This window comes from Bubalus bubalis, chromosome 17, assembly GCF_019923935.1.
Source record: "Bubalus bubalis isolate 160015118507 breed Murrah chromosome 17, NDDB_SH_1, whole genome shotgun sequence".
Lineage (NCBI taxonomy): Eukaryota > Metazoa > Chordata > Mammalia > Artiodactyla > Bovidae > Bubalus > Bubalus bubalis.
Genome location: NC_059173.1, coordinates 67,311,893 through 67,339,620, shown reverse-complemented (window position 1 = coordinate 67,339,620; position 27,728 = coordinate 67,311,893). Strand labels below are relative to the sequence as shown.

The 27,728-nt window shown below is 44.6% G+C and overlaps 1 protein-coding gene across 2 annotated transcripts in view; it reads left to right on the top strand.

Moving 5' to 3' along the window:
- TMEM154 (transmembrane protein 154) overlaps positions 1–27,728 on the top strand; it is a 51,415-nt gene that overhangs the window by 12,924 nt on the left and 10,763 nt on the right. Inside the window, exons 2-6 of one of the 2 annotated variants that reach the window (XM_006051674.3) lie at positions 11,690–11,947; positions 12,038–12,076; positions 20,711–20,738; positions 21,916–22,001; positions 23,840–23,900. In XM_006051674.3, the coding sequence (XP_006051736.1) occupies positions 11,690–11,947; positions 12,038–12,076; positions 20,711–20,738; positions 21,916–22,001; positions 23,840–23,900 (472 nt within the window). The remainder of the gene's footprint in view (positions 1–11,689; positions 11,948–12,037; positions 12,077–20,710; positions 20,739–21,915; positions 22,002–23,839; positions 23,901–27,728) is intronic. The other variant, XM_025268182.2, reaches the window with a different exon arrangement.

Below are 27,728 nucleotides of genomic sequence, written 5' to 3'. Positions count from 1 at the left end.
GCCCTTGAGAACGTGCCTCATGCTCCCAGTGGCATGGTGTCCCAGGGCAGCCTCTGGTCCACGCCAGAGCCCTGACATCAAGGACATGGTCCGTCCACTTGGCATCAGTAACCCCTGCATCAGCATAGCCATCCTCCCCCGCAGCCCGGCTGGGGCCTGGGGCGTCTGGTAATGTTGTTTGTTCCTGTTTTATTCCCATTTTGCCCCGACCACATCACAGTCAGATGTCACAGATGCTGAACAACTGATTAAAAAAAAAAAAGATACCAGAGCTGAAGAGACAGACTGTTTGACAAGTACATACACAGGTATTTTTATTGTTAAGGTGTAGTCAATTTACATTATTAGTTTCAGGTGTACAGCATAATGGTTCAGTATTTTTATAGATTATACTCCAAGTTATTACAAGATAATGGGCTTCCCTGATAGCTCAGTTGGTAAAGAATCCGCCTGCAATGCAGGAGACCCCAGTTGGATTCCTGGGTTAGGAATATCCACTGGAGAAGGGATGGGCTACCAACTCCAGTATTCTTGGCCTTCCCTGTGGCTCAGCTGGTAAAGAATCTGCCTGCTGCTGGAGACTTGGGTTTGATCTCTAGGTTGGGAAGATCCCCTGGAGAAGAGAAAGGCTACCCACTCCAGTATTCTGGCCTGGAGAATTCCATGGACTGTATAGTCCATAGGGTCACAAAGAGTTGGACACGACTGAGCCACTTTCCCTTTCTTCACTTTCAATGGCTGTAATTCCCTGTGTTGTACAATATGTCTGTACTGCTTATCTATTTTATACAGTAGTCTGCCTCTCTTAGCCCCGTATCTCTAATTTGTCCCTCCCCACTTTGGTCTCCTCACCTGTAACCACTAGTTTGTTTTCTGTATCTGTAAATCTATTTCTGTTTAGATTCCACGTATAAGCGATATCATACAGCACTCTCGTCTGACTTATTTCACTACGCATCATATTCTCTCGGTCCATCCATGCTGCCGCAGAAGGCGGGATTTCATGCTTTCACGGCTGAGTGGCACCCCACTGTCTACATGTCCCACATCTTCACCTGTTCGTCTGTTGATGGACACTTGGATTGCTTCCGTATCTTGGCTGTTGTAAATAGTGCTGCTGTGACGATTGGGATACATGCATCTTTTTAAATTAGTATTTTCAGAATATATACCTGGAGTAGGATTGCTGGGTCATACGGTAGTTCTATTTTTAGTTTTTTGAGAATATTTCCTATTGTTCTCCACAGTGGCTGCATCAACGTACGTTCCCACCAACAGTGTAGGAGGGGTCCCTTTTCTCCACACCCTTGTCGTCATTTGTTATTTGTAGACTTTTTGATGATGGCCATACTGACAGGTGTGAGGTAATATCTCATTGTGGTTTTGATTAGCATTTCCCTAATAATTAGTGATATTGAGCATCTTTTCTTGTGCCTGTTGGTCATTGTATGTCTTCTTTGGAAAAATATCTTAAGGTCCACTGCCCATTTTCTGATTGGGTTATTTGTTTTTTTGATATTGAGTTGCATGAGCTGTTTATATATTTTGGATATTAATCTCTTGTCAGTCATATCATTTGCAAATATTTTTGCACATTCTGTAGATTGTCTTTTTGTTTTGTAGGTGGTTTCCTTTGCTGTGCAAAAACTTTTCAGTAATTAGGTCCTATTTGTTTATTTTTATTTCTTTTGCCTTGGGAGACAGATCTATAAATATATTGTGGTGTATTCTGAAATCTGGGAGGGTTTGCTTCCAGCATTGTTCTTTTTCTTCAGGATTTCTTTCATGATTCTGGGTCTTTTATGGTTCCATATGAATTGTAGGATTAGTTGTTCTAGTTCTGTGAAAAATGTCATGGATATTTTGATAGGAATTGCATTAAACCTGGAGATTATTTTGGGTAGTGTGGCCATTTTAATAGTATTAATTCTTCCAATCCAAGAGTATGGGATATCTTTCCATTTTTTTGTATCGTCTTCAATTTCTTTTCATCAGTGTTTTATAGTTTTCAGTGTATAGGTCTTTCACCTCCTTGGTTAAGTTTATTCCAAGGTATTTAATTCTTTCTGATACAATTTTAAACAGGATTTTAGAAAACTTTCTCTTTCTGATAGTTCATTATTAGTGTATAGAAATACAACAGTTTTCTATATATTCATCTTGTATCCTGAAACTTTGCTGAATTAATTCATTAGTTCTAATAGTTTGGAACTGGAGGCTTTAGGGTTTTTATATAAAGTATCATGTGATCTGCAAGTAGTGACAGTTTTATTCTTTCCTTCCAATTTCAATGCCAGAGTACACCTTATTAATTTTGCTCCCAAAGACGTCTTTCTCTGTAGGGTTCTCCCGTCATCTTTGAAGCGAATAGACTGTCTTCATGAATAACAGCAAATTAAAGTTAATTGAATTATGATTTAACTCAGTAATTTTCAACCCAGCATAAATACTTAATGGACTCACCTAGGGAGCTTTAATAACATACCGTTGCCCAGGCCACGACCTCGGATGTCCTCAGGAACCGGTTTTGAGTGGACCTTAAACAGCACCAGGCACTGTCAGTGTGCAGAGTGCCGTGAGCAGCCATGGGTGTGACTGACAGCTAAACGCAACCCCATGAGGTTGTCTGCACCACTCAAACCATGGTTCTCAAGGTATGGCCCCTAGACCAGCAGCATGAGCGTTTTATTAGAGGTGAAAGTTCCTGGTCCCATCCCAGACCTGCTGAATCAGAAGCCCTGGGGACAATGTCTAGCTGTGTGTGTTGGGGGGTGGGGGCACTCTCCTGGTGATTCTGGTACACACTAATGTAGGTGGACTGCTGTGTGGGGAGTCCAGCGGTTACTTTTGCTTGAGGTGAGGTTTTAAGCTCCGGCATGATCTCTCTTGTTCATGCCTCGTAGTCACATAATAAGGCATGATAGTCACAGCTCTCTCTAGTATATCCAGGCCAGAGGCTCTCAGAGGGTCAAGGCTTCAGCGATGCTTTTTAAACGATCATGTTCTTATGACACAGTGGGCAGCTGCCGGGAGCTGGGAATCCACTCCCTACCCCGATTCTCCTCCGGTTCACCAAGAAGGAACATAGAGAAAGAGGTGTAGGCTGGGGAAGGTCAGGAGTGGACAGGGTTTGGAGCCATGGTCCTCAAGCTTGGCTGCACACTGGAGTCTGTAAAGGATTCTGAGACCTGGGTTCAGACCAAATACCACAGGTATTCGGATGTACTGACTTGGGCTGGACTGAAAGGTCCCCAGGTGACTCTAATACTCAGCCGAGGCTGAGAAGCTGGAGGGTGTCTTAGTTTGGTTTGATCCTGCCTTCCTACGAATCTGGCTCTTTTCCATAGACAGAGGTACAGGGTTAATGGAAAGTGGGTAGGCTTCTTTGGCTTGGTTTTCTTGAGCATCCTGAAACCCTAAATCAAGTTTCTCCACTGAGCAGGACAGCATTTGACTACCTGATACCTGCTCTGTGGGTGTGTGTGTGGGTGTGTGTTTCATTTCACTACCTGAATTATAAGATGGTTTCAACCATCTGCGTGTTGGAATCAATGTAAGTGAAAGAATGGGGCATCTGACTGAGGTCCAGTATGCTTCCTGATATTCTGAGTTTAATAATATTCTCTCGCCAGTGTTATATTTTACATTGTAATATGAGTGTGCCAACCTTTCAGTGGCTATATAACACTTTCGTTTAAACTTTAAACATGAGAGCTTGATTGTGCATTTGTTCCACTTTCAAAAGGAGAAGTTAGTGAGTTTGCTTCACCAGGAAGCAGAGTCACTTCCACTTGGGGACAAGGTGTGGGGCGGCAACAAGGGGGCGAGGTGCCTGCTTGGTTGCCGAGCTGCCAGGCTCACCTCGGGCATTTCCTCCCTTTGCCCACGTATGAGGATCCCTCCCAGAGTCCTCACCGGATGTCTGAGACACACATCCCAGCTGTGTTTGTATGGATATTATAGTCTTTTGTGACTCTGTGCACTGTCCAGTTATCTGGTAATTTTAGGATTAAAAGTAAAATGAATATTGCAGCTTAATTTCATTGCTCGAATGACCATTCCCATCATCTCCTGTTAATGCTCCATTTTGTGAGCAGAGAGAGAGATGGTGAAAAGATCGCTCTGGGGAGGCTTTGCATGGGAGGCCCCTGGAAGAGGAGAGTCCTAGCAGACCCGCGCTGAGTCCTCCCCGCCCCGCCCCCCCAGCGCTGGCCAGGTTCAAGGTCACATCTGCAGCCCTGCCCACAGCCCTTCTGGTTTCAACAGCAAGTCCCGTTCTTTCTTCCGCTTTCTTCTCTTCTGCACTTTGCCGGCGGCTGCCACTATCCCTTCTCAGGCTTGAACCTCTCTTTTTTTTCTGCAGCTTCTTCAGTTTTACACCCTTCCCCCACCCCCAGGCCACACCCCTCTTTTCTGAAATATGTCCTCTTGTAGATAGAAAGACAATAATAAAATAGAGAAGTTATACCGGACAGATGAGTCTCCTGGGGAACAGAGAACAGATCAGTCTAGAATGGGAAAACAGACTGGGCGGAGGATGAATAGCGACCTTCCAAGGCCAGTGTGAAGGAGGCCCCTGTGGGATACACAGCATCTTCGCAGCTGGGATGCCTCTACCCTTCATGTGATCACTGTGGGGTGGGCTGGGCTGGTGGCCCCCTTTGGGGCCTTTTAGGAAAGGTACAACTGGAAGAGAAAGAGGCTTTTTCCAGGCCCCACGATGCAAGAAGACATCCATCCAGTCGGCACTCAGCACAGGAACCGGCCCTGTACATTATGCAGGTGACGCGCTGCAGACTCACTTCCGGAAAGAGTGTGGGTTCGTCCATAGTGGAGGTGGACCTCTGAGTTTCTAAAATGTTGTACTTTCACCAAGAAGCATGGGATGGTAGGATGGCTTCCATGGGAACTCACCACTGACGGTTATGGGCCTGACCTAGTGTTTCCTAGAAAAGGCAAGGCGCAGGGGGCTGTCTGGGCCACACAGTGATCCACTGGTTTAGGAGCTGCTCTCAGCCCGCAGGTCACAGGGGGAACCACTGTCATGCTTGGGAGAAATTCCCAACCTGCCCTCTTTGGCTCCACTCCCACCCTGCTCTTGTGACCTCGGGATCCTCTCTGGTCTCCACCTCTGTCCCCCGTGTGACTTACTCCTGGCTAGGGACTTGATCAGAGAAGGCAATGGCACCCCACTCCAGTACTCTTGCCTGGAAAATCCCATGGACGGAGGAGCCTGGTAGGCTGCAGTCCATGGGGTCACTAAGAGTCAGGCACGACTGAGCGACTTCACTTTCACTTTTCACTTTCATGCATTGGAGAAGGCAATGGCAACCCACTCCAGTGTTCTTGCCTGGAGAATCCCAGGGACAGAGGAGCCTAGTGGGCTGCCGTCTATGGGGTCACACAGAGTCAGACACGACTGAAGCGACTTAGCAGCAGCAGGGACTTGATAAGTGGCCTGCCCCAGGTTTTCAGCTCCGCCTATGAGGACATTTGATGCTCTTGGCACAAACTCTTGGGCTGATCCCCAATGTTTTCAACTTTCCCATCAGAGATGCCCTGGGTACCAGCCCTTTCCCAATGTAGTTTCTGCCAGTCCTCATTGTGTGGGCACTGGGCTGGTGTTGTTGTGGAGTAGATGTTCGGGCAGACCCCCAGGAGTAGTTTGACGCTGCACGCTCGCCTCTCCCCGCTCTGGAGATGGCGCTGCTCACGAGCAAACTGGCAGGTGTGCCGGCGCGACTGTGGCCATGGGAAACACAAACTTCCAAACACAAAGAAAGGACCCGGGTCTCCGTCAACAGGAATAGACGGCGATACAGCAAATAATGGGAGGAAAAGGCAACTCTCTGTATACAGACATGGAATAATCCTCAAAATCTAATTTTAAGTGAAAAAAAAAAAAAAAACAAGGGGCAGCACACTATATAAAGTTTGCTACCATTTGTGTTAAAAAAGGAAACAGGAAATGATACTTATACTAGTATATGCAGTTTTCTGGAAGGCGGCAGGAAAGAGGGGTTCCCTCTGGGGAAAACTGAGGAAAGGGTGTCGTGAAGCCTCCTCTCTGAACTTAGCGCTGTGGTCGCAGCGCCTGTCAAAAAGTCAAACTGAAGACAAGATAAATGCTTCCGAATCAACACAGAGACGTGGAACTAGAGGGGAGCTTGGGGAGATAGAGACGAGCCTAGAACATTGAGCCAATCCTTAGTTGTACAGATTAGAACATTTAGCCATTAAGGGGATTTACCAAATCCCCATAATTGCTGAGTGAGTAGAGCCCCACTGTCATTGGCAACCGCGCTCAAGGGAGGGCAGCCTCACAGCCCTGCGGTCACCTGCGCCCCTGCGTCCTCAGACGCACTGTTTACAGTGACCAAGACGTGGAGACAGCCTCCACGCCCGTCACTGATGAGCGCGTAAAGAAGACATGGCATGTCACTCAGGCACGAAAAAGACGATGCCATTTTCAGCAGCATAGGTGAACCTATAATGAAGATTATTTATTGCCTTAAGTGAAATAAATCAGAGAGAGGAAGACAAATATTTTATAATATCACTTACACATGGACTATAAAATATGACACAAATGGACCTACGTACAAAGAGAAACAGACACAGACTTATGGTTGCCAAGGGTTATGGTTGCACAGACTTATGATTGCCAAGGGGGAGAAGGGTAGGGGAGGGAAGGAAGGATTGGGAGTTTGGGATTAACAGATGCAAAGCATTATACATAGAATGGATAAACAATAAAGTCCTACTACATTGAATATCCAATTATAAGCCATAATGGAAAAGAATATTCAGTTCAGTTCAGTTCAGTCGCTCAGTCATGTCCGACTATTTGCAACCCCATGGACCACAGCACACCAGGCCTCCCTGCCCATCACCAACTCCCGGAGTTTACTCAAACTCATGTCCATTGAGTCAATGATGCCATCCAACCATCTCATCCTTTGTTTTCCCCTTCTCCTCCCGCCTTCAATCTTGCCCAGCATCAGGGTCTTTTCAAATGAGTCAGTTCTTCACATCCTGTAGCCAAAGTATTGGAATTTCAGCTTCAACATCAGTCCTTCCAATGAATACTCAGGACTGATTTCCTTTACGATGGACTGGTTGGATCTCCTTGCAGTCCAAGGGACTCTCAAGAGTCTTCTCCAACACCACAGTTCAAAAGCATCAATTCTTCAGTGCTCAGCTTTCTTCACAGTCCAACTCTCACATTCATACATGACTACTGGAAAAACCATAGGCTTGACTAGATGGACCTTTGTTGGCAAAGTAATGTCTCTGCTTTTTAATATGCTGTCTAGGTTGGTCATAGCTTGTCTTCCAAGGAGCAAGTGTCTTAATTTCATGGCTGCAGTCACCATCTGCAGTGATTTTGGAGTCCCACCCCCCACCGAAAAAAAAAGGTCTGTCACTGTCTTCATTGTTTCCCCATCTATTTCCCATGAAGTGATGGGACTGGATGCCATGATCTTAGTTTTGTGAATGTTGAACTTTAAGCCAACTTTTTCACTCTCCTCTTTCACTTTCATCAAGAGGCTTTTTAGTTCTTCTTTGCTTTCTGCCATAAGCATGATATCATCTGTGTATCTGAGGTTATTGATATTTCTCCCAGCCATCTTGATTCCAGCTTGTGCTTCATGCAGCCCAGCGTCTCTCATGATGTACTCTGCATATAAGTTAAATAAGCACAGTGACAGTATATAGCCTTGGTTTACTCTTTTCTCAATTTGGAACCAGTCTGTTGTTCCATGTCCAGTTCTAACTGTTGCTTCTTGACCTGCATACAGGTTTCTCAGGAGGCAGGTCAGGTGGTCTGGGATTCCTATCTCTTTCAGAATTTTCCAGTTTGTCATGATCCACACAGTCAAAGGCTTTGGCATAGTCAATAAAGCAGAAGTAGATGTTTTTCTGGAATTCTCTTGCTTTATCGATGATCCAATGGCAATTTGATCTCTGGCTTCTGCCTAAATCCAGCTTGAACACAGTTCATGTACTGATGAAGCCTGGCTTGGAAAATTTTGAGCATTACTTTGCTAGCGTTTGAGATGAGTCCAATTGGGCGGTAGTTTAAGTATTCTTTGGCATTGCCTTTCTTTGGGATTGGAATGAAAACCGACCTTTTCCAGTCCTATGGCCACTGTTGAATTTTCCAAATTTGCTGGCATTCTGAGTGCAGCACTTCACAGCATCATCTTTTAGCATTTGAAATAGCTCAACTGGAATTCCATTACCTCCACTAGCTTTGTTTGTAGTGATGCTTCCTAAGGCCCACTTGACTTCACATTCAAGGCTGTCTGGCTTGATCTAGGTGAGTGATCACACCATTGTGGTTATCTGGGTCGTGAAGATATTTTTTGTCCAGTTCTTCTGTGTTTTCTTGCCACCTCTTCTTAATATCTTCTGTTTCTGTTAGGTCCATACCATTTCTGTCCTTTATTGAGCCCATCTTTGCATGAAATGTTCCCTTGGTATCTCTAGTTTTCTTGAAGCGATCTCTAGTCTTTCCCATTCTATTGTTTTCCTCTGTTTCTTTGCTTTGATCACCGAGGAAGGCTTTCTTATCTCCCCTTGCTATTCTTTGTACTTCAATAACAGTTAAAAAAAAAAAAATCCTGTGTATCAGTAGAACTGCCAGTGTAAATATCAGGGTTATGCCACAGGGCGAGACATTTGAGACTGTTTCTTCGTTTGTATTGTGAACAATGAACTTGGGAAGATTGTTAGATGGTGCATATTTATCCTGGTACCAGAATACTCTATCAACACCTAATAAATAGCTGTTATTTATTATTTGAAGCTATTGTTTGGGGAGGGAAGGGTATGAGGAAGGTTGTCACAGGCATGTGTGAAGATGAAGACTTGCAGGGTAAAGAAAAAGCACACACAGAGAACCCTTGACTCATTTATTTACATAATCGCTAAAGAAGCAGAGAGAGTAAATGATGGTTAAATGGAAAACATGTTAGAGTGTGTGTGGGGTGCTGGGGGGGAAATCACCCCAGAATGTCACTAAGAGCCACTTGTCACAGCATTGTCACTTGTGCTAAGAAAGAAATGTGCACAACCCAGGACCACCTGCGAGCTTCTCCATTTCTCTTTCATGCCTGATTGTCCAACACCGTCATTATTCTTGCTAGCTTATTTCTTTTCCAATTCTCTCTTCTGGGGCAGGTGTGACTGAGAGTGCTGTGTGTGCTACTGGGAACTAGTCCACCTTCTGTGGAGAGGCTGGAAGCATCCTGTCCTCTGGGCAGTTCTGCTCACAGCCGCCTGGCCCCGGGAGCCCAGTGAGAGCCCTCCGCTCCCTCTTTGTGCCAGAAATCTGCCTTCGTGTGGGCTGAGGGGCAAGAACGTGAGGCTCCCTCTCTTGGTCACCACTTCATCATTTGTAATCATCCCATTCCTGCCTGATGGGAAGGAAAGTACCATGTGAGGTTCCAAGCTCAAGTTCTTCTGTCGGCCCTCCGGGGTTTAAATCTTCACTCCTCCATGATAACTTTGTGGGTGTGGGCTAGTTGTATAACTTCCCTGCCCCAGCTGCTATCTGAAAAAATCATGGGAACAAAATGAGATAATCTGCCACAAGGCAGAGCACAAGACTTGGCTTTCAGTAAATTATTTGTAAAAGTTAGCATGAAATAGTAGCAGTAGCAATGGCAGAAGTAAATAAACAAAATAAATAAGAAGGAGGTATTGGAGGTATTGGAGGTATTGGAGGGTATTGGAGGGTATTGGAGGAGTATTGGAGGAGTATTGGAGGTATTGGAGGAATTGGTATTGGAGGAAGATCCTCAGCACGGACGTCAAGGAATGGGGCTGTGGTCACCAACCACATGTGTATATGTGCCACTGTCCCTGTGGCCAACCATTCCCCTCGCGGCATACTGTCTTTGCTGGCCTAGGTTACCAATGAAGAATGATGTTCGATTCGATAGTTCTGTGAGCAGAGTGATACGTCAAATCTTTTAACAAATACATTATTGACTTACCTTATTTCAAAGACATAAATGTAGAATGAGGTCACTTAACTGTGAGGGCAGAAGTCAATAAATGGTAGATTTTTTTGAGTCCTGCTTTTGGTGTATACACATGAGGAATACCAGTTACTTAGCAGTTTGTAATTGATTCTGATTGTTTGGGGTGGCATTGACTGATATGATTACCAAGTGGATCCCCTGGTCGTGGGGAAATTGAAGTGTTTATATAACCGAAAATTAGACTGGGATCAAACAAATATTTTTATATTTGACATGTGGAGAGCTAAGGCCTAAGCTGGCCATGCTGTGGCCCGTCGGTCATTCTCTGGGAAGTGGCCTAACCTGCAGTACTGGGCGTGGCTTCAGGCAGTGGACATCTTCATTTGAAGAGTACCTTTCACCTTAGGAAGAACTTTCATATAAATTATCTCATTGTTGTAGCCTCAGCTAATATGCTCTTTTTCACAATTGGCCCCACCTGAATGATGGGCAGCGCTGCAGCACCACGATGGGAGGAAACCCTGACCGTGGTCACAACAGAGCCAGGCAAGGAAGGATTTCTTCAAATAATCCCCTAGCTACTAGTCCTTTCCTGTCCTGTGATGAACCACAGGATGGTTTTCCAGCACAATCCAAAGTCCCAACAGAATAAACCTATTAATAGGGCAGGTTCTCAAGAGTCATATTATTCAGTACATTTAAATGTTGGTGCAGTTTCCTTAGTTTCTAAGGGAACATCCCCTTGAGAATTTCACTTTACAAGAAAAATACACATGGTATTTTTAAAAACATTTATTTGTTTATTTTTGTCCGTGTTGGGTCTTTGCTCCTGCAAGGGCTTTCTCTAGCTGCGGAGAGCAGGGACTATACTCTCTAGTTGGGGTGCACAGGTCTCATTGGGCGGCTTCTCTCGTTGCGGAGCACAGGCTCTAGGGCACGAGGGCATCAGTAGCTGTGGAAGTGGGCTCAACAGTTGCATCACCAGGGCTCTAGCGTACAGGCTCAGGAGTTGTGGCTTAGTTGCTCCTTGGCATGTGAGAAACTTCCTGGATCAGGGATCGAACCCGTGTCTCCTGCATTGGCGGGTGGATTCTCTACCCCTGAGCCACCAATGAAACCCCCACGCATTGTATTTTTATCTAGATCATTTCAGGATTTCTGTGAGATCATTTCAGAGGCAGACTCAGTTCTCTGCAGAACTGAGGCCTGACATTGACATTTGATCAGTCACCCCAATTTGAAAAAATTCATTTCTGTTGGTAGGAAACCTTCTATTAAAAAAAAAATATTAGGACACAGTCCATTCCCTTTACCTCGAAGTGTTATGTGGTGAGTGCTTAACTCTCAGAAAGTTGGAATTTAGATTTATTCAGAAATATTATTAGGATACCCTATAGGATATCCTGGAATATTGTGCTAGACACTGCAAAGCTTCTCAATGCCCTTTGCTGAAGTGCATCTGAACCGCCTGCCTTTGTGGGAGGTTTATCTCTGGGTTCTGGTTCCACGTTGAATGTACTCCCAGCTTGAGCTCCATTTATGTTCGATCAATACTCTGTGTCATGCTGAACTGGAAGCCCAAATCCAGTGGATCAAGTTTCTCACTGGATGCATGGAGGGTAAGTTTCAGATCATTGAAAACATACCGTACTAGCTTGGTCTCCATGACAGTCTCAATTTTGTTTGTGTTTCCACAGGAGAGGAGGACACAGAACTGTCAGGAGACGCGCTCCCAGGCACGGGAGGCCTGGATGAAGAGTCAGAGGCTCTAAGCACACTTGCTTCAGTGACCACAGAACCTTACATCACCAGTATAAATGCTGCCCTAATTGAGGAAGACACAGAACACTTAGAGTTTATATTAATGGTGTTGATCCCAGTGCTTTTACTGTCTCTCCTACTTCTATCAGCGATACTCCTTGTAATATACCATAAAAGAAAAAGGAATAAACAAGGTAAATATTTTGCCTGTTCTCATTTCTAGACAACTGCTCCATGTGTTCATGAATAATTGATAAAACACAATACTTTCTGCTTCCACACAGAGCCCTCTAGCCAAGGATCTCAGAGTGTTTTACAGACACGTGAGTATTATTCTAACACCTGCCTGGAGATGGGATGGGGTGGGAAAAGAAACTGAGATGTTTTTAAGTGAAGCAACTACATAAAATAATGAGTGATGACTTGTTTCAGTGACATTTTCCAGAGTTTAGAAATGTCATATACCTTTCTATTTAAAAACAGAAAGAGAGAATGCCTTCAGCCTAAACTGAAAATTGAAATACACAGCTTCCATCTCTGTATCTAACCTGGATGAGGGCCTTGTGTAATTTGGGCCAGTGTTGGTCAGTGTACCCAGCTGTGGATGTGACTGGTGATAGAGGCAAAGTCTGATGCTGTAAGGAGCAATATTGCATAGGAACCTGGAATGTTAGGTCCATGAATCAAGGTAAATTGGAAGTGGTCAGACAGGAGACGGCTGGAGTGAATGTTGACATTCTAGGAATCAGTGAACTAAAATGGACTGGAATGGGTGAATTTAACTCAGATGACCATTATATTTACTACTGTGGGCAAGAATCCCTTAGAAGAAATGGAGTAGCCATCATGGTCAACAAAAGAGTCCGAAATGCAGTACTTGGGTGCAATCTCAAAAACGACAGAATGATCTCTGTTCATTTCCAAGGCAAACCATTCAATATCATGGTAATCCAAGTCTACGTCTTTACCAGAGGAGCCTGGTAGGCTACAGTCCATGGGATCACAAAGAGTCCGACACGACTTCACTTTCACTTTCACGCCCCGACCAGTAATGCTGAAGAAGCTGAAGTGGAACGGTTCTATGAAGACCTACAAGACCTTCTAGAACTAACACCCAAAAAATTGTCCTTTTCATTATAGGGGACTGGAATGCAAAAGTAGGAAGTCAAGAAACACTTGGAGTAACAGGCAAATTTGGCCTTGGAGTACAGAATGAAGCAGGGCAAAGGCTAATAGAATTTTGCCAAGAAAAAGCACTGGTCAGAGCAAACACCCTCTTCCAACAACACAAGAGAAGACTCTACACATGGACATTACCAGATGGTCAACACTGAAATCAGACTGATTATATCCTTTGCAGTCAAAGATGGAGAAGCTCTATACAGTCAACAAAAACAAGACTGGGAGCTGACTGTGGCTCAGATCATGAACTCCTTACTGCAAAATTCAGACTTAAATTGAAGAAAGTCGGGAAAACCACTAGCCCATTCAGGTATGACCTAAATCAAATCCCTTACGATTATACAGTGGAAGTGAGAAATAGACTGAAGGGATTAGATCTGATATAATGCCTGAAGAACTATGGACAGAGATTTATGACATTGTACAGAAGACAGGGATCAAGACCATCCCCAAGAAAAAGCAATGCAAAAAAGCAAAATGGCTGTCTCAGGAGGTCTTACAAATAGCTGAGAAAAGAAGAGAAGCAAAAAGCAAAGGAGAAATGGAAAGATATACCCATTTGAATGCAGAGTTCCAAAGAATAGCAAGCAGAGATAAGAAAGCCTTCCTCAGTGATCAGTGCAAATAAATAGAGGAAAACAATAGAATGGGAAAGACTAGCGATCTCTTCAAAAAAATTAGAGATACCTAGGGAACATTTCATGCAAAGAAGGGCTTAATAAAGGACAGAAATGGCATGGACCTAATAGAATCAGAAGATACTAAGAAGAGGTGGCAAGAATACATAGAAGAACTGTACAAAAAAGATCTTCATGACCAAGATAATCACGAAGGTGTGATCACTCACCTAGAGCCAGACATCCTGGAATGTGAAGTCAAGTGGGCCTTAAGAAGCATCACTACAAACAAAGCTAGCAGAGGTGATGGAATTCCAGTTGAGCTATTTCAAATCCTAAAAGATGATGCTGTGAAAGTGCTGCACTCAATATGCCAGCAAATTTGGAAAACTCAGCAGTGGCCACAGGATTGGAAAAGGTCAGTTTTCATTCCAATCCCAAAGAAAGGCAATGCTAAAGAATGTTCAGAATAAAAAAAAAAAAAAGAATGTTCAAACTACCGCACAATTGCACTCATCTCACACGCTAGTAAAGTAATGCTCAACATTCTCCAAGCCAGGCTTCAACAGTACATGAACTGTGAACTTCCAGATGTTCAAGCTGGATTTAGAAAAGGCAGAGGAATCAGAGGTCAAATTGCCAAAATCCATTGGATCATCAAAAAACCAAGAGAGTTCCAGAAAAACATCTATTTCTGCTTTATTGACTATGCCAAAGCCTTTGACTGTGTGGATCATGACAAACTGTGGAAAACTCTGAAAGAGATGGGAATACCAGACCACCTGACCTGCCTCCTGAGAAACCTGTATGCAGGTCAGGAAGCAACAGTTAGAACTGGACATGGAACAACAGATGGTTCCAAATAGGAAAAGGAGTATGTCAAGGCTATATATTGTCACCCTGCTTATTTAACTTATATGCAGAGTACATCATGAGAAACGCTGGGCTGCATGAAGCGCAAACTGGAGTCAAGATTGCCGGGAGAAATATCAATAACCTCAGATATGCAGATGACACCACCCTTATGGCAGAAAGTGAGGAGGAACTAAAAAGCCTCTTGATGAAAGTGAAAGTGGAGAGTGTAAAAGTTGGCTTAAAGCTCAACATTCAGAAAACTAAGATCATGTCATCCGGTCCCATCACTTCATGGCAAATAGATGGGGAAACAGTGGAAATAGTGACAGACTTTATTTTTTGGGGCTCCAGAATCACTGCAAATGGTGACTGCAGCCATGAAATTAAAAAACACTTGCTCCTTGGAAGACAAGCTATGACCAACCTAGATAGCATATTAAAAAGCGGAGGTATTACTTTGCCAACAAAGGTCCATCTAGTCAAAGCTATGGTTTTTCCAGTAGTCATGTATGGATGTGAGAGTTGGACTGTGAAGAAAGCTGAGTGCTGAAGAATTGATGCTTTTGAACTGTGGAGCTGGAGAAGACTCTTGAGAGTCCCTTGGACTGCAAGGAGATCTAACCAGTCCATCCTAAAGGAAATCAGTCCTGAGTATTCATTGGAAGGACTGATGCTGAAGCTGAAACTAATACTTTGGCTACCGGATGTGAAGAACTGACTCATTTGAAAAGACCAGATTAAAGGCAGGAGGAGATTGAGCAAGATTGAAGGCAGGAGGAGAGGGGGACGACAGAGGATGAGATGGTTAGATGGCATCACTGACTCAATGGACATGAGTTTGAGTAAACTCCAGGAGTTCATGTTGGGCAGGGAGGCCTGGCCTGCTGCAGTCCATGGGGTTGCAAAGAGTCGGACATGACTGAGCGACTGAACTGAACTGAACTGAACTGGTCAATATAACACTTTCTGACCTTTGGAGGAGACGGTCAGGCTGGTGAAGCCTGATTGGGGGCCTGGTGGCCAGGCTGGCATCCTGGAGTCATCACCATGAGAAGAGGATTCTTCCTTCCGTGTTTTGTCACAGGTACTGTTTTCTCTACCGTGCCACACACCCATTTGATCTTGAAAAGGCCATGGTTCTTAGTCCTATGAAAGCTATGCTAACTTTTAAAATGAAATTCCTAATCGGCTAAAGATGTAAATAGTAAACCAATAGTAAATAGTAAACCATCAGTAGTAAACCAATCTGATAGATCATTCCCTGGGTCAGTGATACACTCTGAGAAGATTCACTTCCAATGCCAGGACTTTCAAATACAAGGTTTGGGATGTTCTGGGTCCAAAGCCAACTTGGGTTCTTTTGGCTAATGCTGCTAAAAATGACTCCAATTAGATTTTCAAGTTGAAGCCTTTAGGCATTCCAAAAAATCACTCAAGGTTGATAAGATGTATATTTATACGTGCATACAAAACTTACTTTTTGTCTTTCACATCCACTAACAGGCGACCCCTGTCTTTGAGGGCATGCCTTAGGCCTGCAGGTCCCCACCCCATCCTTGTACCAGGAGAAGCTTTAAGCTCTTGCAGAGCTGTAAATGGTCATTTTCCATTATGCCAACAGGTAGGGCAAACGTGAACTGGGAAGGAAGCACTGAAGTACATTACCTTTCATGGCAAGGACTGATGTAATAGACTCCAAGAAAGTAGGAAATACACGTTTCTCCACTGCTTGCAATTTCAGGGTGACCTAATAACAGTGATCACGTGGGAGCTCTTTTGTAAGCCAGAGAAAAAGAAAAAGCAAACAGAGATGCCTGGATCTTTTTTTTTCAAATTAAGGAAAGTAGGACTTCCCAGGTGGTCCAGTGGCTAAGAGTCCATGCTCCAATGCATGGGGCCCTGGTTCTATCCCTGGTCAGGGAATTAGAGCCTCATGCTGTAACTAAGACCCAGCACAGCCAAATAAAAACAAAAACAAAAAATAAAGTAGGGAAAGTAGAATTTCCTGCCCAAACCATAGGCTACAGCTAGTCTTACCTAACAGAATCCTGGGGTTGGGGGAGTTTGGGGTTGACTAGTCAAATGGTCATACTCTAAGGCACTAAATCCAGAAAGGGATTTTTCACTGAACTTCATCTTGAGACGCTCAAGATTCAAAAGCCATTCACAGGTGAGCACTGACCCTGGACAGGGTCCGGGTGTGTGTGCCGCTCCCTTCCCTAAGGCCTCTGTACCTGGTTGATGCTGTGACTTCTGTCTGGAATTTCCTTCTTGGCTGCTTGGCAGACTGCCGCCCCAGTCTACAATGCACAGTTCTAAGGTTTTTATGAAGAGCTGGGTACTCAGACCCCAGGCAAAATTAATCACCACCTCTTGACTGTGTTCACACTTATTTGCACAGTCGTGAACACTCACCAGCTGGTGACTTGCCTTTTTCTGGGCCTCTCTTTCTTACTAGGTGATGTTCTCTTTAAGGTCCAAAAGAACCAGGAACTCGTCTTACTCGTCTTGTGGAGTGTGGCAGGAAGGTTATAGGGACGGATTCGGGAATACTCTGCTTAATTGGCTTTTCTATTTCCTCATTTTGTAACCTCTGGTTCAGTTTCCTCATCTGTTAAATGGGCAAAACTTAGTACCACCTCATAGAGTTGTTGGGAGAATTAAGTGGATTCATTTATGTAAAGCAGTTAGGAAAAAGCAGTACCCGGCATATTGTAAGTGGAAGCTAATTATTTTTACCCCTTTATCTCGCAGAGTGCCTTGCCCAACACATTACTAGCTGCTCAATACATGTGTATTGCAGAGATGAGTTGATGAAAGAATGTGAGAACTTTTTTTAGAGAACACATTCTCAGAGGTAAAAGTAAATTTGCACATTATTCTTAACACAAATTGGCACATTGTTTTTACTTTAAATGTGCCTCACCTTAAGAAAACACAAATGGAAAACTTAGAATTTCAAAGCAGTTGCTTATCACCAAAGTTCTAGGTCAAGAGAGCTGTATTTGAATATCTTCTTTTACTCACCATTCCTTTAATATAGATACAGATGGTTAACAATGAATCTCTCTTCAGACAGCTAAAACATTCACAAACATTGCCCACCAAAATCCACCCATTCATATTTAACATTATAATACAAAGCAGTAAAAGGAGACTATTTAAATGAACAGATTTTGATTTAAATATATTTTTTATTTATCTTTCCAGGAAAAATAAAACTGTCATACTGGGTCAGACCAGCATGTTGCTTGGAAAGTTCTCAAAGGAACATTTTGTGGCAGGTCAGAGAGGATGTCCTGTGCTTAGGCATAGACTACAGCGTGATGTATTCTTCCGCACCAAGAAATGTCTTGAAATTTGACAGCTGGGGAGCATTTGGCCAACATTTTTGGAAAGAATACTTCACCTGCAGGGGAATTACCCGTTTTTCTTTGTCCCCACCTGTTCCGTGTCCAGGAAAAGGGAAGGCTATGGAGTGACTCGATGTACAATGGCCCTTCTCCCCAGACTCGCAAGCATTAGATCTGCAGTTGTTATTATTTAATATTTATTAGGTGTCTTGATGGGCTGCTTCTCTGGGAAAGAGCTGCAGGGGAAACAGCTGGCAGTAAAGCATCGCTTTAAACAGGCTGTGGCTCCAGGACACCTGGCTCGGCTCACTCTCCAGAAAGACACTCGCGTTGAGCACGGAAGCCAGATAAGCAAGATGGTCTCCTGCTGCGCTCCGGCCCCCGGCCCCCGCCTTGCGCTGCTCCCGTCGGCTGCGCCGGGAGAGCAGCCGGGAGGGGGCCCCGGGGGCCAAGGGGGCGTCCTGTGGGAGGAGGAGGTGTCCTGACGGAGGAGGGCAGGAAATGGCAGGGCTGTAGGAGGCAAAATGGAATCAAGTGCAGGTGGGGGGCTGTGTGAGAGCCTCGGGGGCGCACAGGGAGTAGGTGGCTGTTATAAAGAGATGAAGCCAGGTGGAGTGGAGCGGGCAGGGCCTGATTGCCGGGGACGGGTAATTGGTCTCCCTCCCGGTTTAATGCTCTGCTCGGGGGCGCCCTCCCAGATGTTTTCGCGTTGCCATGGCGGCCGGGGCAGGGGTAATGGCCGTGGAGCAGGGGAGATGAAGCCACAGGAGGCTTTTTGCTCTGTTTGAATACTGATTACAGGAGCTTCGCATTCGGTGCATCTGGAGCACTTTTGTAATGGGTTTTTAAACTTTTCCATCATCTGCACGCAGGTCTAGCTCCAGCTCACAGCGAAGCCTGCAGGCACCCAGATTAGAAAGATAAATCCATCCCCTCGAGAGTCGGGCTGTGGGGCCTTGTTCTGAAAGAAATTAGTAAGGGGCTATTAAGCAGGGAAAGAGGGGGAGCAGGGAGGCGGTAGTGACAAAACAGGGGCATTTTTGTGGGTCACCTGTGAAGGAGGTTCGGTATAGGAGCTTTATTTATAGTAAAATCCTTTAAGGAAAGAGCCTGTAAATGTTAGATGAAAAATGCATGTATATAAAAATAAGGTGAAGTGTCCAGAGGAGTCCGGTGTCTGCAGGAAGCTTCAGATACTTGCCCAAGAGTGGGAGGACACACGCTACAGCCCCTCAAAGGGAAGCAGTGATGGCGTGAAACTGGCAACCGTGCCCAGCTTCCTGGGGTTAGTGGTGCCATTAAAGCTTGCCAGCCCACAGGAAATTACAGCGGCTCCTGGCTGCCAGGAGCTCAGTTCCAGGTGTCTGCTGCTTGTGCTGCCTCGCTGGGGGCCTCCCCTCTGCCCACCAGACAAAGGAGGCCTCTGATGGCTGAGAATCAAGACCATTTGACTATTCAGTGGATCTCTGTAAAGCAGTGTGCTTCTCAGTGGTTTTTCACATCATAAGAGGTGCAGTGGGGCTGTGCTGTCCACTCACTGGCCATCACTGCCTCGTTTCTCTGGGTGCATCTGTTCCCCTGCCAAGGAAAAGAGAGGCTGAACTGGGGCACTGGGCTCTAATTCTTGCCACATGTTCATCTGGAATCTGATCCGCAAACAAGCCATTTTGCAGACTGTCACCTGACGCATCTCAACTAAAGCAACCAACAGCAAGCTTGTTGGAAGTTTCACTATTATGAGATGCTAAATCCAAAACGTTGGGCATGAATTTAAACCCAGAGTTGGACGATCCAGATGAAGACTTGTTCATTTATTCAGTTCACATGGGGTGTTTGTCGGGTACAGTGCAAGCTGAATGAGGGGGGATGTCTCAATGAACAAGGCAGACATGATCCCGCCCTTTAGGAGCTATGTATGGTCTAGTGGGAGAGACAGACAATGAAGAGTTAACCAGAGAACCTGATTGAAGGCAAATTGTGGCGGACACTATGAAGGGGCAAAGAGAAGCTGAGCTGGCAAAGATGTGCCCTGTTTCAGACAGAGGAGATGGAGGAGGCCTCTCTGAGGAAAGCTGATGTAATGGGGCAAAGGACTCTTGTGCCTGCCATACAGGAAGCCAGGCTCTGACAGTGGGAGTCTGCAGCAAAGGAAGGATTTATTACAGGTTGCCATGAAAGTGGGTAGGAGAGAAGCCTCAGATCCACTCCAATTTGGTGGTTGAGTTTGGGGTGTTTTTAAAGGAGAAGAACAAAGAGGCTGCCATTAATCATCAACTGTGACATTTCTTAATCATGATTTTGGGAGTCAGGATATCTCTGGTTTATGATTCTCTGGCCAGGTGGGCCATGGCTGGGGGTCCGTGAGCTTCTCTTGTCCTGGAGAGACAACCTGAGTTTGTGCTTTAATGATGACATATTCACAGCCATTTTACTCATCGGACGCTGGTTGATTAATGTTTAGTTAGCCCAGGATTGAGGTCAGAGGGAACAAGAAAGGAAGAGAGATTAATCAACTGGCAGGGGTCCTTCTGTCTTGGGGGGTTGGTTTCACTGAGACCAGAAGGCTGTGAGGGGTACAGCCGTACAAAGAGCAGGGGTGAGAGGAGGGTACCGAGGGGAGCCTGGGATGGATGTCCCACATCCTACTCCGTGACAAGGGGACAGGGTCACAGAGTTCAGTTTGCTGTGTCACAAGGAGATGAGAGAGCAGTTGTTTAAATGCTCTCAGAGGATCACTAGATCTAAAAGAAAGATTTCACATAAACAGGACCTCATTTCAAAATGGCAATCTGCCCTTGATTGACGTAGAAGTTAACTATAGCCCCTTTCAAAATGTAATCTCTTGGAAGTCATTTCCCCGCTTTGTAGAGGAGATTTCAGCTGATGTGGAAATAACAAGTTGTTACACATACTGAACACTAACATGACTTTTATATTTGCTGTCTTTTAGATGAACTGGGAAGTGAAAACGTGAAAGTGTAAGTCCCCCCCGCCCCCAGCCCATGTCCAGTTCAGCTTTGGGGTGGACCACGATGTTGGTGGGGCGCGGGTGGTGGTGAGCAGATCAAAGGGCCAGATTTTCAAGAGTTCTGGTTTTGACAGCCCTGGCGGGGCCCTCCTGCTTCCCTAACCCCAAGAGAATGTGCCGGAGTCCCACACGTCACCACAGGACAGGGGATCTGATGGGGGAGAAGGTCCTCTGTTCAGAAAAGAACCTTTTTCTGACCGCTATCAATTCCAAATGCATCGGTGATTGAGTATTCTGACCCTGGGTGTATTTCAAGGACATCAGTTCATTTATTCTGATTAAAACATTGATCACCAGGGAAGAGATTTTAGTTGGTATTAAAGGAGGGGAACCCTAGTAGAAGCCCAGAGTTTGTATGTTGAGAAGAAGATCCTGGTGGGGGGTGGGGCAGGAAGAGGAATGGAGGTGGCAGGAGGGGATGGGGGGGGAGGACTCTGCCTGGAGGAGTGGCTTGGGGCGCTGTCACCCTCGTCTCTGCCTCCCCCCACACTCCCCTGTGCTTGTTTGGACCCTAGGCTGGCCTCCTCTGCAGGGGGGCAGCCAGTGGATCAGAGCAGGTGGGCCCCTCCCCCAATCCTACCTACATTAACTGGGGCCTCTTCCTTCCCTGGGGAGATCTGAACCCCAGCCAGGGAGGGCCCTGGATTTCTGAGCACAAGGGCTCCATTTCTTCTAGGCAGGAAAGCCTGGAAAGGGAAGGGCGAGGTGGTGAAAGTGGCCCATCCATCAGCCTCCTGACCTGGAGTGCTGATCAAAAACTCCCAAAGATAGGGAAGTGAAATTGAGCAAGGCTAAAATAAAATGCTAAATGTGGCAACTCCCTGGAGGAGCCTCAGACTCATCTCAATACCTTCAGGGGAGCCAGCTCTCCTGGGCTTCCTCTCAGCCCATCATCAGTAATGGACGAAGGTTTATTTTCGTTTTTGCTTTTTTTCCTGTTAGAGTTTGGCCCTCTTGAATACAGCAAACGCCTAGATTACCCTGGAGCCTAAGACGTTGAATCAAGTTCACCTTCCTCACAGTCAACAGCCTAGGCTGTCCTCAAACAAAATTTAGCACATCACAAAACATGTTGGTTTTGTCTTTTGTCTTGTCTTTCCAACAAGCTCTTGACTTTCTCTCTCTAGCCCTATTTTTGAGGAAGACACACCCTCTGTGATGGAAATAGAAATGGAAGAGCTTGATAAGTGGATGAACAGCATGAACCGAAACGGTATGTGGTGTGGAATAACCGAAGGTGGCTTTTTCTGTGCTCTGGTAAGAGGAGGCTGCCCCCTCTTCATAACTATGCCGTTGGATCCTGGGTGGGACCCTGTGAGCCCACCTACCTTACTTCCGGTACATGCAAGGAGTTAGCTGGGGCCTGACCATCCCTAAACACATAGTTTAATTATTGCATCAGTTGTTGCCACTTATTGTATTTTTGCACATGTTTTTCAAATGGACTTTTTCAAGAAGAAAATGGACTGTTTTTTTTTTCAAGTGAGGAAATCTCTTGAGACCAAACTCTCTGGAAAAAGTTAGCATCCAGCATTACCCGAAGTATTATAGAATTTAGAGATCTGTGATTTTAATGTGTGTATAGATGTAAAACTTTATCAAACATAGTTTACATAGATCTGAGCTATAGGCACTAGCCATCTATGTCTATTTAACTTAAAATTTTAAAAACTAAAAGTTTAAACCTGCATACCTTAGTCACTCTAGCCACCTGTGGCCAATGGCCATTATATTAGACTGTGCAAATCTAGAACGCTCCCTTCATTGTAGAAAGTGCTACTGGACTTTGCTAGCAGAGATAGTAATATGAATATCCCATTATAACTTAATTTCCAGTTGATATCTGACAGTAATTGTAGTATATGTTCCTTGCTGGTGGTAGTTTAGTGCTAAATCATGTCCGAGTCTTGCAACTCCATGGACTGTAGCCCACCAGGCTCCTCTGTCCGTGGGATTTCCCAGGCAAGAATACTGGAGTTGGTAGCCATTTCCTTTGCCAGGAGATCTTCCAGACCCAGGGATTGAGCCCTGGTCTCCTGCATTGCAGGCGGATTCTTTACCACTGAGCCCCCAGGGAAGCCCATACGTTCCTTACAAACATTTATTTAAAAAAAAAAAGCCGGGGATCTATCAGATTCAACAGTTGACAATGGAGTTCTCAAAAACCAGATACTTGTTATCGGAATTTTTGTACCAGAGGCTCATCAAGGTGAACATTCCAAAAGATGAAAACTACTTAACTAACATGGACAATTTTGGGGAAGAGTGGCTTGGTAAAGCATTTGAGGATAGGGGTGAGTCACTGAGATAATCCTTAGAGTAGTTTCCTTTTGTGGCTTTTAGTTTATAAAAGTAATGTACATACACAGCAGAATTTGGAAAATGCAAAAAAAAAAAAAAAAAAGGTAGAATGAAGAAAAAATTTCCACCACCCAGAGATAATCTCAATATTTTGGTATAATTCCTTTTTTGTGGCTGAGATTGCAATACAAATCATGGTCCTGTTACAATCACTAAAGCCATTTCCATTTGATAACTAAAGAAGAGAGTTGTTTGGACGCATTGGTGATAGATCCAGCAGATTTCCCTCCCTTGAAAACAGCAGGCATGTAACGGGAAAAAATTCTGATGGCTTTAAGAAGGTCTGCTGTTCCCCACTTTACCTGCTGCTTGCTCCTGACTGAAATCATTCTGCAGACACAGCAGAACCTCGGTGAAGCTGTTTTATTCCAGCGTCTATCCTGAACAGTGCAGATTCTAGTCTTTGGAGCCCCTGGGGGTTGTTCGGCGGCTGAACAGCCAAGCAGTGATGAATTGTGCCCTTTTCCGCTGAGGCCAGAGACATGCTGAAGTCTTGCCTCTGCACCATTAGTGTTTTTTCCATTTCAAGAGCCTTGCCATGATTAATCTTTTAACCTCTGAAATTCCCTGGTGAGGCTATTTCTGCACAAGTAACGGATCAGAGAGATATGATGTTCAACGGCACAAGTCTTGTGGATAAAAAGTAGAATTTCGGTGACTAATAATGAGCCTGGTTTTCTTCTGTCCTAGCTGACTTTGAATGTTTACCTACTTTAGAGGAAGAAAAGGAACCAAACCACAACAACCCAAGGTACTTCTTATTTCTACCACATATGTGAGTGGGGGAGGGGGGTTGGAGGCCACAGCTGAGGACTTTCACTCCCCTTCTCTGTGCCTATAAATTTTATGTGACCATTTTCATGGCCGTACATTGGTGTCTTGTGGAGAAATGGAAGTGTGAGTTATGGAAAACAGAAAAGTACAAAGTAAATATCTTAGTGATTCTTTATCTTTAGAAATAAATTAGTACGTATGTTTTCTTGCCCTTCTAAAGAGACACTGTTGAGTAGACTTCTGCTTTAGTCCTAAAAGTTCCTGGTTATAACAAACTGCAGGTTTGTTTATCTTGGATGAATAGATGTTTGGTCAGGAAAACAGATGGAGGTGACAATCTCAGCAGGGTAACTGCACAAGAGTGAGTAAAAATGAACATATAACAAACAGAAGAAAAGAAACCCCCCTTAGATTGGATCATTCTCAGCATTAGTGGCTCAGTCGTGTCCAACTCTTTGTGACCCCACGGACTGTAGTCCCCTGGGCTCCTCTCTCCTTGGGATTCTCCAGGTAAGAGTACTGGCTGCTGCTGCTAAGTCGCTTCAGTCGTGTCCAACTCTGTGTGACGCCATAGACGGCAGCCCACCAGGCTCCTCCTTCCCTGGGATTCTCTAGGCAAGAACCCTGGAGTGGGTTGCCATTTCCTTCTCCAATGCAGGAAAGTGAAAAGTGAAAGTGAAGTCGCTCAGTCGTGTCCGACTCTTAGTGACCCTGTGGACTGCAGCCTACCAGGCTCCTCTGTCCATGGGATTTTCCCGGCAAGAGTACTGGAGTGGGGTGCCATTGCCTTCTCCAGTGGGTTGCTATTCCTTCCTTCAAGGGATCTTCCCGGCTGAGGGATCAAACCCATGTCTCCCACATTGAAGGTGGATTCTTTACCATCTGAGCCACCAGGGGAGAGAAATTAAATGAGAATTTTAAAACTCCAATACTGTGGCCACCTGATGCGAAGAACTGACTCCCTGGTAAAGACCCTGATGTTGGGAAAGATTGAAGGCGGGAGGAGAAGGGGACGACAGAGGATGAGATGGTTGGATGGCATCACCAACTCAATGGACGTGAGTTTAAGTAAACTCCGGGTGTTGGTGATGGACAGGGAAGCCTGGCGTGCTGCAGTCCATGGCGTCACGGAGTCAGACAAGACTGAGCGACTGAACTGAACAAAAACCCATATTCTGTTCTACCACTAGGTGGCTCTGCTCGATAGAAAATTTTAGTGCACCAGGGCAGGCGTGTTCTTCAGCCCACCACAATTTTGTTTAAATTGTATTCTCTTTTGTGAGGATAGAAATGATCATTGTTTGCGTGTTTTTGATCAGAGAATTTTCAGTCAGGACTTGGGCCGTGCTGGTAGGAAATAGGATTGATGATTCAGCAAGTCAGGGACTTGCTCTGTAGAACACGGCTGTGATTTGGTGGGGTGGGGGCAATGAATTGTTGATGGGGTGACTCTAAGATGACCAGTGAGCAGGGAACTTGACTGAGCGCATAACTGAGATGTCAGACTTCCATAAATAAATTTTCAAAGCAGCATAAATACCCACCCCGTCTCCCTCCAGGTTAACCAGAGAGCCTACACTAGTCACCTGAATTGGGTCCAGAGTGCAGTCACTTTTCATAAGCAGTTCCTGAAGCCAGCATGTTGCAGGGAAAGACTGGTTACTAGACACTTATTGAGGCAGTCAGATGTTTGACTTGTTCTGCTTCTTCCGCTAAACCTTGCCTGGGAAGTCAGGCCACTGCAGTCTTAGTGGGTCAAACCTCCGCCCTGATGCAGAATCTACATCTTGTTGTAGAGGTCAGTCATTGTTACCTCTGTAGGTGCTTGCATATTAAAACTCATCAATGGTTCAGGGAAGAGTTTATCCTATTTAAATGAGTTATCAGACATTAACAAGCAGATGAAAGAAAATATGCTAGTGAGATTGTCACAAAGCACATTACCAAGAAATATTTTCCTTGCATTTTTACCTAAAATGAACATCTATGTGTGTCCAGTATAGGGCCCAGATCACCATTAAACCCCTGTAAGTATCTTAGTATTCAATCTCTGATGGGCGCCCTCTAAAGATGTGAAATGTCATTGGTTTTTATATACCTGCCTCTTCTTCTTTGAAATTATTGGCAACAGAGGAGAGACTTAATGTTAGAAATTGTATGATGGTAAAAGCTTTTTAGAAGTAAAACTTCTTTGAAATATTGAGAGGCTGGTCTCTGAAATAAGTTCTACCACATTTCGCCTGTAAGGCAAAAAGCCTTAACCTATTTGGAGAGCTAGTTTATACTCAATTATTGTTTTTAAAGGGAATGTCTACATTCCTCTTCTGGTCCAGTGCTTTCTGTTTTAATTCACAAGACAGCTCTCAGGCCGTCACTTCATTCTTTCTTGTTGAAGCCAGGACCAGAGTTATAGAACCGAAAGTGGCAAGTCCCCAGTCTTTGGTGTTGGAGACACTGTCTGATTACTCCAAAGGGTATCTTGATATTGCAAAGCAAATTTAGTTTTTATTCACTAAAACTCATAAGAGTGCAAAGCACTTAGAACAAACCTTGGTACAAACTTAGCTCTCAGTTAATATTAGTTATTCTTATTTATTATTAAAAAGTTAGAATTGATGTACATAAACTCATTGCCTTTTGGGTGAACGAGCCTGTGTCCCAAGGTCAAGGCTCATCTACTACCTGAAGCATTATTCTTGCCCCTGGTTTCCATGGAGACTTCTTTTTGGAGCTTGCCAATCCTGAGAAATCATGAATTTATTTAATCCCCTAGGAAAGATCTGGAGACTAAGTTCCCCATCCACTATCAGCATAGGTTCCATTCATGTTGATGATTTCAGAATAGCCATCTTAGAAGTTTGGAGGGTCTGAAAGGGTACATATTTTGGATTATCTCATAGTTTGTATAATCTTTCTTTTCCATCATGATTTTATTTACATCTCTCTTTTTTTTAAGTTGTCTTCATTACATTGATAATTGATGAAACATTTATTTGGAATATCTAATCCAGGACAGAAAGAAGGTCCTTTTTTACTGACACGTTGTGAATCATTAGAGATATAGGTGGCAAGTGCGTTGATCTTTTGGCTTAGATTAGACAGCTGGTTTTAAGACCTGATTTGGATGCTCATTTGTTCTTTGTACTGAGACAAGTCACCTGAATTTTGTAAGGTTCGATCTTCTCATCTTGAAAAACAGATATAATGCCGCCTGTCCTCCTAGTTTCACAGGATCTTAAGAGAGAAAAAAACATTTTGGAAGTTTCAAAGCACCATGCAAATGAAATGATTTCTTTTATGCTCTGGCAATAGTTCTCTCCATCCCTTCCAGTCAGCCTTTTTTTTTTTTTTTAATCTTCTATTTTGAGCAAATTTAGGTTCACAGCAAAATCGAGCAGAAGTACAGAGAAATCCCATACACCCTGGTCCCCACATACACAGCCCTCCCCACTGTTGATACCCCAACCAGAGTGGGACCTTTCTTACAGTTAGCCTCTTTTGAGACACCGTTACCTCCAAAGTTCCCCAGTGGTTTCTTCCTTTACCATCTAAGCAATACCCAGGTGATTCTACTGCTTCAGAAAATGCAGTTCAGTTCAGTTCAGTTGCTCAGTCGTGTCCAACTCTTTGTGACCCCATGGACTGCAGCACCAGAGTTTACCCAAACTCATGTCCATTGAGTCGGTGATGCCATCCAACCATCTTATCCTCTGTCGTCCCCTTCTTCTCCTGCCCTCAATCTTGCCCAGCATCAGGGTCTTTTCAAATGAGTCAGTTCTTTGCGTCAGGTGGCCAAAGTATTGGA